Below are 12,159 nucleotides of genomic sequence, written 5' to 3' on the forward strand. Positions count from 1 at the left end.
CAGACTCCTGGATGGCCTCCTTCCCCTGCATCCCCTCCTGGTCAGACTCCTTGATGACCCCTTACACTACCTAACAGGTGTTGCTGGTGCTGCTCACCCACGGCTGGACTCCCTCCGCCCACATGCTGTTTCTCTGGGGCGCCGGGGACAGATGTGTGTATCCGGGGACCCATCCCTCCCACTGGCCAGCGCACATGTGGGCTTGCGGGCTCGCGGCTCAGGTGCCGCCACAGTCTGCTGGACCGACAGGCACCTGCCGCTCTAGGGCAGACACGGGCTCCCTCGTTCGAGAGCAGAACTATGCGTCCTGGGTCGGACCCTGTGCTGATAAGAAAGGGCGTTCGTTGTCTTCACACTTGGTCGTTACAGATGGGAGGACAGTGCAGACAAATGAAGGGGCAGTTGCAGCCCGTTGTGGTAAGGGACGAGGTGCGGAGACACAGGGGCCACATCGGATGCATGGGGGAGCGTCCTCACTGGAATTTGGGAAACTGGGAGAGAGGCCACTGAAGTGGCATCTCCGTGTGGCCTTCCATGTAAGTAAGACTGAACCACTTAACAATTTCAGGAAGAGCAAGGAGCAGGAAAGGAGGCACATGGTGGCCTCGTCCAGAAATCAGAAGTGGCTGAGTAGGGCTATACGCGCCAGCCTGAAGGGGGAGGCGGGGGAATGAAGGTGGAGCAGGAAGCGGAAGTCCAGGCGCACAGGGCTCACAGACTGCGCTATGGAGTGTGTGCTTCCTGTCCCCCGCAGGGCAGAGGATGTTGTGTGAGATGCTGTGATGACGCCTGGCAAAGCTTACGTGTGCAGAGGGACTGGGGGCGGGGCAGGCGGGCCAGTGGATCCCCGGGTAGGGATGCTGCTGGATGGGGTGGGAGCCAGGGTTACACCTCACAGAGCCCCACACCCTTCCTAGGTGGAAGCCCATGGATTCAGGGTTTATTGGGTACTGGAAGATCAGGGAGGGATAAGAGGAAGGATGATGCCCAGTGTGGTGGTGAGTAAATGACACACAGAAAGGGCAGCACATTGGGGCTGAGAAAGGAGCTGACCATTCCCTTTGTACAGGAGAGCAGCTGGAAGGCAGGCTGGTAGAGATCACCCACTGGGCGGTGGGCCTCAGGGGCCTGCAAGCTGAGAGGGAAACAAGAGGCCACTTTGGGAGCCATGAGCATGTCTGGGACAGGAGGCCGCAGGGTGGAGATTCCCTAAAGACTTGTAAACACTGAGAAGAGAGGGAACCCACACAGAGCGCTGAGCCTGCCAACACCGCGTGCTAGAGGGGTGGCAGGAAAACCAGAGAGGGTCTTTACGTTTTCCCAAAGCAAAGAAGAAATAATAATAATAATAAAAACCCTCTGAAGATTTCTCAGTTCTTATGAACTTGGGCAAAAATGTTTTTGAGAATACAAACAACTCCTTTAAACATCAGATATGTGGGTGGTGTGACACAAAATACTTTTGAAGAGACGGGTATTTAGGTTTTAGCATTTGTGAAGTTACTTTCCTATCTTGTTGTAGTGTGACCAATCCTATTAGAAACACTAAAAATATGTATCAGGCTAGAATCAAATTTTATTTTATGTACAACTCGTGAAAGAACTGTGAAACCAAAAGGCATCAGTCGCATAAATTATTCAGTTCCCAGTTTTAGACAAGAACAAGCATCTCCTTTTTTTCAATGGAAAGTTAACATATTTATAAAGGGAAGTGTTAAAATATATATGCCAACCCAGTATAAATGCCAATAAAAAAAACTGTTATAAATTATAAACTTCCTTCCCCATAAAGGTATATATATTTGTAAGGTATTTATAAGAAAGTGAAATTGCTATGAAAGTCTCCACAAATGCCATTAGTCTTTTAAAATGTTAGCATTTCTAAAGCTTTTTTTTTCTAAACTGAGATAAATTTATTTACAGTAAATTTCTTCAGAGAGTTATAATCTCCCATGCATATAACTTGACATTCAGATAAAACCTATTTCTAAATTATTATTTCCAAAATGAATACTAAATGGCATTTTTACAGGTGAATGATTTTTAAATATGATTCTATATATCATATGGTATTTTCCTGACAAAATAATTGAGATACAATTTATTCAAAATCTATTAACATAAATCTCTTAGTTGTCTTTTTAGTCTGAATTGAAGAACGGTATTTTGGTTTTGGTGTCCTATATTCTAACAGGAAAGCCTCCCCCCTGCCTCTGCATGTTAGAGCTTCGCTTCGAGTTCTTGGTTGATCGATCTGTCCTTCCAATTCCTTTGGTTACTCTGCTGGGCACCGAGCACAGAGGGCAAGCAAACAGTCCTCACTGCTCAGAGCTTACATTCTGGTGGAGACCCCACCTGAACAGGGTTAATGGAGCAAAACAGAAAAGACACATGTGATCTTCAGATCTATCCTCAGTACTAAAATGTATAAGGAGTTAGAAAATACTGAACAATGGCTAGTCATTTTCTAGAGAAGCAGAGGATAAAGGTGACATTCGTTTTTAAATCTGCCTCATTTGAACACTATACATGGCCATTTCTGGAAACCTTTGTGTCGGGTATCTGTCTGTACAAATCTAGCAACTGGATCAATTGACCAGAACACACACCAAGTGATGTTCAACACACGTCTCACGCACTTGCCTTCATCATTCCCCAGAATCTCCTGAGCTATGTAAGAATCCCCCTTTAAACAGAGGTTGACAGTTCACATTGATTGAAGGGCCAGACTCTATGGAAGGAGAATTAGTGAGGCTTGTTAGGTTCACACGGCCAGTCGTTCAGAGCCAGGGAGAAGGCCATGTTCCTCAAAACAAACCTGGCTTCATCACGTGGTTGGGCAGAATGAAATACAGATGTTTGTGTAGGGAAGTGTCTGGGAAACACAAGAAAGAATAAAAAATATAGACATCATTTTTTAAAAGTTGGGGTCAAATATTTTTCAGCTGGTTTTGAAAGAATAAATGGAGCAATTGGAAAGCGTTTCTTAATTCACTTATCATTAATAAATGTTGAGTGTTAGAAATATCACTGGCACACTGGAGAAGTAGTTACAAAAACATAAGTCTTGGGGCGCCTGGGTGGCTCAGTTGGTTAAGCGACTGCTTTCGGCTCAGGTCATGATCCTGGAGTCCCTGGATCGAGTCCCGCATCGGGCTCCCTGCTCGGCAGGGAGCCTGCTTCTCCCTCTGACCCTCCCCCCCCTCATGTGCTCTCTCTCTCTCTCATTCTCTCTGTCTCAAATAAATAAATAAAATCTTAAAAAAAAAACATAAGTCTTAATTACTCTGCATCTTGCAAATTAAATGTAGCTTTGGGTCCCATTTCCCATGTAAGTTCAGAACTCTTTCTCTAGGTTGAAAATATAGGTTCAGAAAGCCCAAAGTTTGAAAAATTGTTCAAAGATGGCAGGTAATCGGTTGAGCATACTGCCATCCATGGATTCTTCCTGCCCTATTCATCAGCCACTCCTGCATCCTGTAACTTGTGTGTGACGGGAATCTCCAGGAAGCTTTAGGAAGGAGGTGGCCATCGTACTGGGTTTATGTTCTGTACATCACAGCAGGTATCATGCTCCGTATATATGCCAATCATTATTTTTTTCTTAAATGTAACTGTGTAAATTAAAATTGTTAAAAATCTACTTTCATGGGGCACCTGGGTTGCTCAGTTGGTTAAGTGTCTGCCTTCAGCTCAGGTCATGATCTCAGGGTCCTGGGATTGAGCTCCCTGCTCAGCGGGGAGTCTGCTTCTCCCTCTGCCTCTGCCCCTCCCCCCACTTGCACGAGCGGGATCTAAAATAAATAAATAAAATCTTCTAAAAAAACATCTACTTTCATTACTAAAACCAACTGCCATTTTTTTTTTTTTACCATATAGCCAACCTGTTTTATTAGTTTAATATATTCATTAGTCTTGTGTCATGGTTCTATCAAATAGGTCTCTTTCCCTGATACAAGTTTTATCAGACTCCAATCCTGTTTTTTAACACTTATCCTATAATAAAGCTCAATTGCAGGCACTTTAAAAATGTAGTCTCTCGGGTAGAACTTCCCATTTCTGCAGGGTAGGGTTTCCTGTGGACCCCTGAAAGGTCAATTCCTTATTTTCACACAGAACTCTTGGCCTCAGGAGCTCCATCTGATTGCCTGAGGGATATAATTTCTGAAAGCCACTCATTCTTGCTGCCTTAATCGTACAGCTTCCAGGACACAGAACAGAAATGTCTAGATGCCCTTTCAAAATATGAGTTAGGAAGAATCAGTCACATCGAGACATGTTCAACAGGCAGAGTCAAAGATCCCAGTAGACACTTCACAATGGAAATAGTATAAAAGCATCTTCATTTCTCTTCTGCCCACAGATGGGTTTCATGTGAAAATAACCATAAATGAACTTCCTTCCATCACTCTCTATTAAGCTGCAGGAGGCTTTCAGAAGTCAGTAATTCTTTTGAAACAGAGCAGTTGTTTTAAAACATACCAGCTTAGACTGGTTCTTTCTGATCCTCCCTGTTAATTACAATAAACCCAAGAAGAACTCTGAAGAGGGAAGGAGGAAGGTAAACTGGCTCAGGACCTGCAGAAGGAAGGAACCATGGACAGGAACCCCACCCAATCGAAGGCTAGCCCATACCCGGTGTTTCCCAGTCCAACTTAGGGACAGAAGATGGCCTGGGTTGATGTATCCCTCCCACATTCCAGCTGTGTCCCTCAGACAACATCAGGTGAGTCCAGCACCACGATCTGCTAACACAAAGTGCCAGGGCAAGCACTCTTCTTCCACTGAGCTGAGACTCCCCTCCCCAATGAGAGGCAAGGGCAGCTGGGAGGGGGCACCCGCAAGAGGGAGCATAACCCAATGGGCTCCCAGCCCTGAAAGTCTTTTGTGGCAATCCCCCTACCTCACCCTGAGACATGGGGTAATTTGGCTTGGGAAAACCTCTTCTTCCACACCTTTGGGGACACTAAAAGAAGCAGTGAGGACCCCAGGGACACCAGATAGGCCAAGTGGACCAAAATGACACCTCAAAGGTCTAAAAGTTAAACTGTTACTGGAACCACAACCCACTGGAGTAGACTAGGCCCTGCATATCAAACATAATCAGGATGACTAAAATAGAAGATTTATACAGGACCAAGATTCTCCTAACATAATAGCTGAAGTGTCCAAAAATGCAGTTAAAAATCACTTGTCATACCAAGATCAGGAAATCACAACTTGAATGAGAAAAGATGATAAACTGACAACAACAAGATGAATCATGCCAGAATCGTCTGATGATGACGGTAAAGCAGAGCTCATAAGAATGCTTCAATAAGCAACTACAAATCCTCTTGAAACAAATGAAAAAAATAGGAAATCCCATCAAAGACACAGAAATTACAATAAAAAACAAATGGAAATCACAGAACCAAAAAATACAATAACAAATATAATACACCAACTCATACCAAATATTTCATCTGACTTGCAACCAAATAAAACAAAAACCACACACTGGCTTCTGATAAAAATTATTTAAGTGTCTAATAACAGCAATAGTGACATATTTAGTCCAAGGCATGTCTATTTTTTTAAAGACTTTATTTATTTATTTGAGAGACAGAGCGTGCAAGAGAGTGAGCACAAGCAGGAGAAGGGACAGAGGGAGAGGGAGAAGCAGACTCCCCAATGAGCAGGGAGCCCGATATGGGGCTCAATCCCAGGACCCTGAGATCATGACCTGACCTGAAGGCAGACACTTAAACAACTGAGCCACCCAGGCAATCCCCAAGGCATGTCTTTAGAAAAACTTGTTAAATCTAGTCCCATTCTCCCATTATCTTATGAAAGTGGTTAAAGGGAACCAATTTGGTATTCTTTAAAATGAACCCAATCTGAAATCTGAAAGTCCAATCAGAAAAATTGAAAAAATGGGTAGAATGAAAGCCTTAATTAATTGAGTTGAAGTAAGTAGCATTCTGTCACATTTTACCAAGCTCTCACTCACTTGCAGATTTAGCTCCTTCCAGAGGGAGCACTGACTATAATGAGCATGTTCTGATAATTCACCGATCACCGTTTTCCCTGCACAGGTCAACAGGTTGTATTCAAGGAAGTACTTGCTTCTGTGTTTGCTTCTCTACTTTTTACTAAAGACAAAACCTCTCACCCAGCGTCTTCTGGTATGCTATGGTGCTAGAAATGCAGAACCAATGTGCTCGTGGTGTACGTAGATTACTGATCCTCCAATACTCCTATGATCTACTGGAGGGACCGAGGACCCCTGACCCCTGGGACTGATGACTTCAGCTATCTGCAGCCTCTTCCCCTTAACCCATCCATTTACTTACGCAAACATTTACTTGCTAAACACACAGTTTGGGGTACTTAAAAAAGAGCCTGTTAGAAATATTTATTAATGAATGAAACTTTTCATAAAGGAAATGTCGTCAAAGCAAACAATGTTTTTATTATTTTGAAAGACTTTCCCTAAGCAATGTGCTTTTTCTAAAATGTGTGAAATGTGAATGGTTGCAATTATTTCAACACCTGCAGTACTCAGATTTTATGATGGATATTTTGCATACCAGTTAGTACCTAAGAGACTTAACTTACTATGAACCTAAGGGGCATGACTGCTACCGCAGACCAACGTTTGAGAAGCAACAAGTTTAACCTAAATCTCCACATTTACTTAACAATGAATTCTCTTCCAAAACAGTACTCAGGCTTTCTCCAACACAAAATACGTTAATTGTATAAATAGATTTCAAAATTAATCAGTTATTATGAACACTGCTGCCACATTCACCCACATAAAATCATTTAAAAGTCAGTTTGCTTCTTCCTGATGATATAATGGTACCTGGTGAGAAAGTAATTTGTGCAATACTAACTCAAGTTGTATTAACTATGACCAAAAACCAATTCAGAGAAAAAATATCTGCTATTCACCTTCATTTGTCAAGATGAAATATAATTTATAGTGAAAAACTAAAACATAAAATGGAATTCTGCTTTACTTCTACCAACTTCAGAGAACAAACAGAATTAACAATTCATAAAATTATAAACTACTATAAGGACTACATAATGTTAAGAAAATAGTAAGTCCATTCTATGAAAAATGTTTATGATTTTGTCTTATTTCTCCAACAATTCTGACGATATGCAGAATCCTGAGGACTGTGTGTTTTATGTATCCTTCCAAAAGACAATGTTTTTGTTCAACCATGAAAATACTTGTTTATGAATAGGATGCCATTAAAAGTCAAATTTCATGCTGACTAGTACACAATTTGAAATTTGAAAATTAAATATGAAATGATGCATTATTTATAGAATGATTTTTTAAAATAATTTAGGAGATCATTTTACCTGGCCATACTTTGCTGCCAAATGAAGTGGGGTCCAGTACTGATTATCTGCTATATTCAGGTCCCCGCCATGTTCCAGGAGAAGAGACACCACCTCCTTGTAGCCACTTGCACATGCCATATGCAACTGCAGTGAGGAAATATTTTGTTATATAACTTAAAGCAGTGACATCAAAACAATTTATTCAGTGGCTTGAAGAGAGCTACTAAAATATAATCTAAATAATATAAAATAAAATAAATAATATAAAATAAAATCTAAAATACCTTTAAAAAAAGAACATACATGCAGTTTTATTTATTTGATATAAGTGGACATCATCCTTCTTTAAACAAAGGCTTATGGTTTATTTATTATTTTCCTTCTGACCCTGACAATGTGCACTCTTTCATATAATTCCTATTTTCTTCTTTAGTGTAATCTGAATACTTTTAAATACAAAATGCAATAATTGAACGCTTTACCACTTCTTGCCCAAAAGTCAAACATGTAGTGACTGGCTCTGGAATTCTAGCCCTGTACTTGGTGCGACTGGAGGAGATTCGAGGACATATATGACAATAGGAAATGTGATCATCTCGATGCTTAGGAACAGGAAAAAGGGGCAGGCACACTGGAAAGACTGGGTTGATCCTGACAAACCTTGAAATGATTATGTAGCTCTCATTTGAACATGCTCCCAGTTTAGTTTATGAATGCAACCTGAAGTTTAGGAATGAAGCCTTAGGAGCGACGATGATGGGATCGGCGTTTGGAGAACGATTCAGACTTTTCAGATGGGGTAATGCCCGTTTCCAATGCAGCAGCCTTGATTTGTAAGTAAACTGTCATCATGCACAATTTAAATTAGGTTATTAAGGAACTACGTGATTGATTTCATGAGCATAATAACAAGAAACTATAACGAAGGCAAAAGAAAAAATATAAAAGTAGTGAACCAATGATTTCTTCTTGGTTTTGGAGCATGGAATTTTGTAGCTTCTTTTTATTACAAAGATAAAAGTACAATAAAGTCAAAGGCCTTATTAAATACACATACAGATATATTAATAAAATCTAGCAAAAACATTTGCTTTTCTACCTCTGGACTTAATTTTGCTCTTTAACGTACAGCATGTATTTATATGCTTATTTCTCGTACTTAATTGCACCAAAAGAACAAATACATTTATCCAATTTAAGGCATAAACATTAAGAGATTAAGTTTCACATCAATCTTCCTGTACTTTGCTATATATAAAATTTACCTCATTAATATTCTAGCAAACAGTCCCAAGAATAAAATATCCACCCCAAGTATTTTAGAGAAATATAATATTATACGCTTGACCTCCTGGAAAACCAATCTCTCAACTGCTCCTAAATTTATTCTACATTACTTGAATAATCAGGTGATTCGAAGGTTACTGTGAACAGTGAGCACTAATATCTGGATCTGAGAAGGTTTTCACTGACCATTTGTTGGTTAGCACCTGATCCTAACGAAGTCAAGTTCACTTGCATTAAGGATGAACTCCTTAATGAGCAGATTTGCTTTCCACGGGGCAAAAATCGGGTTCTCCCATTTCAAACTCAGCCCAGTTCCTGCCCTGCCAGCTCAGGCACTGCTCTCAAGGAAAAGACTAAAAGGAAAGTCTTGGCTCACTTGGTAGAAAAGCTATCCAAAGCATGAGTTCCCAGTGACATCTCTGGAGGCAGACAAATTTAATCCTAGGCAATCTCAAAACGAAGGCAAAAACCCCTGACTTTGAGTATTTCCACTTCCTTACAAGAGATAACAGAATTTTAAAAATTCATCGTAGTAAGATATTAAGAGCTCAGAGGCTCTACCTTGATGCTACTGGCAATCAACTTCGGAATCCATAAGCAAGCCTCCAGACCCCCCAGGGGACCGTTCTCATCACTAAGTTAGAGCTTAAAAGATGTCTATTCTCTGAAATGGAACTTATACCCCTCCTTTGTCCTGACAATTGCTGGAAGATGGCAGGTGCCAAAATGTGAAAGTATTTATCCCCACGGTGTCTTAGAATACTCCTTTCCTGCTATTTTATGGGGTCTTAGGAGAAACACGAAGGCAGCTGCTCTTTCTGTAAACGATTAGCAGCAGCTTCTTGGAAGGACGACTGCAAAAGGACAGTCCTGGAAAATTGTGGCAGGTTGGAAATCACCTATCCAGTTACAACGTGGGACAAGGTTTCATAGCCGCTTCGCAAACGCTGCCCATAAAAGTTATCAGTTATGCCCTTTTACGAAGATGGTGCCGAAGGCTAAGAAGGAAGCCCCTGCCCCTCCCAAAGCCGAAGCCGAAGCAAAGGCTTTGAAGGACAAGAACGCGGTGCTGAAAGGCGTCCACAGTCACAAAAAAAAAAGAAGATCCGCACGTCACCTACATTCGGACGACCCAAGGCACTGCGTCTGCGGAGGCAGCCCAAATATCCTTGAAAGAGCGCCCCCCGGAGAAACAAGCTTGATCACTATGCCATCATCAAGTTCCCCCTGACTACTGAGTCAGCCATGAGGAAAAGAGAAGACAACAACACACTTGTGTTCATTGTGGATGTCAAGGCCAATAAGCACTAGATCGAACAGGCTGTGAAGAAGCTCTAGGACATTGACGTGGCCAAGGTCAACACCTTGATCAGGCCTGATGCAGAGAAGAGGCACATGTTCGACTGGCTCCTGACTATGATGCTTTGGATGTTGCCAACAAAATCAGAATCATTTAAACTGAGTCCAGCTGCCTAAAGCTAAATATAAATTTTTTCACCCAAAAAAAAAAAAAAAGCTATCAGTTATTCCTTCTAGTCTGTACAGCCTGTGATGCAATAATCATTGCCTTAATGTTGTAGAGGCAAAAGCTGGGGATGAGTTAATTTAGGCAACCAGCCCAGGGGAGCCTGGCCCCTGTGGGCTGAAGCCACGTTCTTCTGCATTCTCCGGCACCGACTCTCTGAAACAGCAAACGGGAGTGGACACCCGAGTCGGCCAGGCCACCAGGGTAACAACCACAATTTGTAGTGCTCCTAACAACCACAATTTGTTAGCACTCCTAACGATCCTTGTGTCCGTCCCATAATTCATTGATTTAAAAATGGAATTTTTCTTCTTCTTATAAACCACCCCTTCCCCAATACCCTTATCTTGTATTAAAACATTGGTCTCTGGAAGATGCCCACCATTTACACACTTGTTTCAGCCTTCCCCTGGCCCAACACCCATGGAGGTGCAGCCTCGTGTGTTAAGCATGGCGTGTAGCCTCCTCATACTGATCAAAACCATCACCAGGTCCTACATCTTTCAGATACGAAGACCCATAAGAGTCTCGGACCCCAGTTAGAAGTCTGCGGTAGCGCAATCGTCTCTGAACAGCCTCTTCCTCACACAGGTGGTGTGCGAGGCTGGGGTCAAGACAGAGAGAATGACAACCCAACAAAAGTCACATCCATGGAATGATGGAGCTCAGCCTAAGGACTGTCCCACCTCTTCATCACGGTGTTCTTCTTCTAACCGGCTGTTCTCCAGGAGAGCATGGTGCACAATCCTGTGGAGCATTACCATCCGCCTGACCAATTCCTCATTATTGGGCTTTTATGCATTTGCCGTATTTTTTATTTTATAGAAGATCACTTTGTCGATAATCACTATATTTGTCTCTCTGATTATTTCCTTCTGACACATTCCCAGAAATAGAATTGCGATTCTAAAATAATGAACATTTTTTCAATGTATTTACATACACTGAGTTCGGCAATGTTGGTGCAACTGACACCCCATCCAGTGGTGTGTGGAGGGACTCTCCCTCACAGACCCTTAGCCTTCTTCACTATTACGTATTTCTAAAATGACTATAAATAAGTTCAATGTACTGAATTCCTAAAAATTGGTCTCTTCTAATATATTTGGAGGACAGTTGTATTTTCTTTTGTGTATTGACTCTCTCTATTATTTGTTTTTCTACCAAGAGATGGTGATCTTTTTCATTCATTTCTATGACCGCTGCATTTTTTAAAACTATTAACACTTTGGAAGACCTGTTGCAAATACTATTCCTCATTTATTATCTGCCTCTTAATTTTGCTTATTATTTTTTTTTAAAGATTTTATTTATTTATTTGCGAGAGAGAGAATGAGAGACAGAGAGCATGAGAGGGAGGAGGGTCAGAGGGAGAAGCAGACTCCCTGCCGAGCAGGGAGCCCGATGCGGGACTCGATCCCGGGACTCCAGGATCATGACCTGAGCCGAAGGCAGTCGCTTAACCAACTGAGCCACCCAGGCGCCCAATTTTGCTCATTATTTAATGCACAAATGTTCGTTTTAATTTTTGTCATGGTCAATGATCTCAGTATTTCCCTTTGTGCTTTCTCCCCCTATTTGGATATTGGAAGGGCTTTCTCCACCCAGAATTAACTCCTTTCTTTTGCGTAACATGGAAACTGGGGGTTCATTGTTAAGTCACTTACTCAGTCTTCTATTTGTGAATCTCATTTTTAAAAAGAATCTGTGTGTGAATTTTAAAATATCTTCCCAATGAATGTGGTCTTATTTAAGGTCTGTGACCTGCCACTCTAAGGCTGGCAGGTCACTCTGAGGTTAATGTCAAATTTTGATGAAAATTATTTTAGGAGTAAATGAAAATCAATCTTGAGGAATAGCTATTCAAACACCTACAGGAATTAGTCCAGATTTTGAACCAATAACTGCAAATTTTCTCCAATTATAGTTTTCTATCAGAATATTAACAGAGGATTTTACCTGCCATAGTTTTGACTGAGTTTGAAGCTAATATGTATCACATC

At 41.5% G+C, this 12,159-nt stretch overlaps 1 protein-coding gene across 1 annotated transcript in view; it reads right to left on the minus strand.

Annotated features, from left to right (window-relative positions):
• The window catches only part of MYO16 (myosin XVI), a 441,248-nt gene that overhangs the window by 337,441 nt on the left and 91,648 nt on the right, over positions 1–12,159 (minus strand). Inside the window, exon 6 of the mRNA XM_044913335.1 lies at positions 7,363–7,488. Within this exon, the coding sequence (XP_044769270.1) occupies positions 7,363–7,488 (126 nt within the window). The remainder of the gene's footprint in view (positions 1–7,362; positions 7,489–12,159) is intronic.

Source organism: Neomonachus schauinslandi, chromosome 3 (assembly GCF_002201575.2).
Source record: "Neomonachus schauinslandi chromosome 3, ASM220157v2, whole genome shotgun sequence".
Taxonomy (NCBI): domain Eukaryota; kingdom Metazoa; phylum Chordata; class Mammalia; order Carnivora; family Phocidae; genus Neomonachus; species Neomonachus schauinslandi.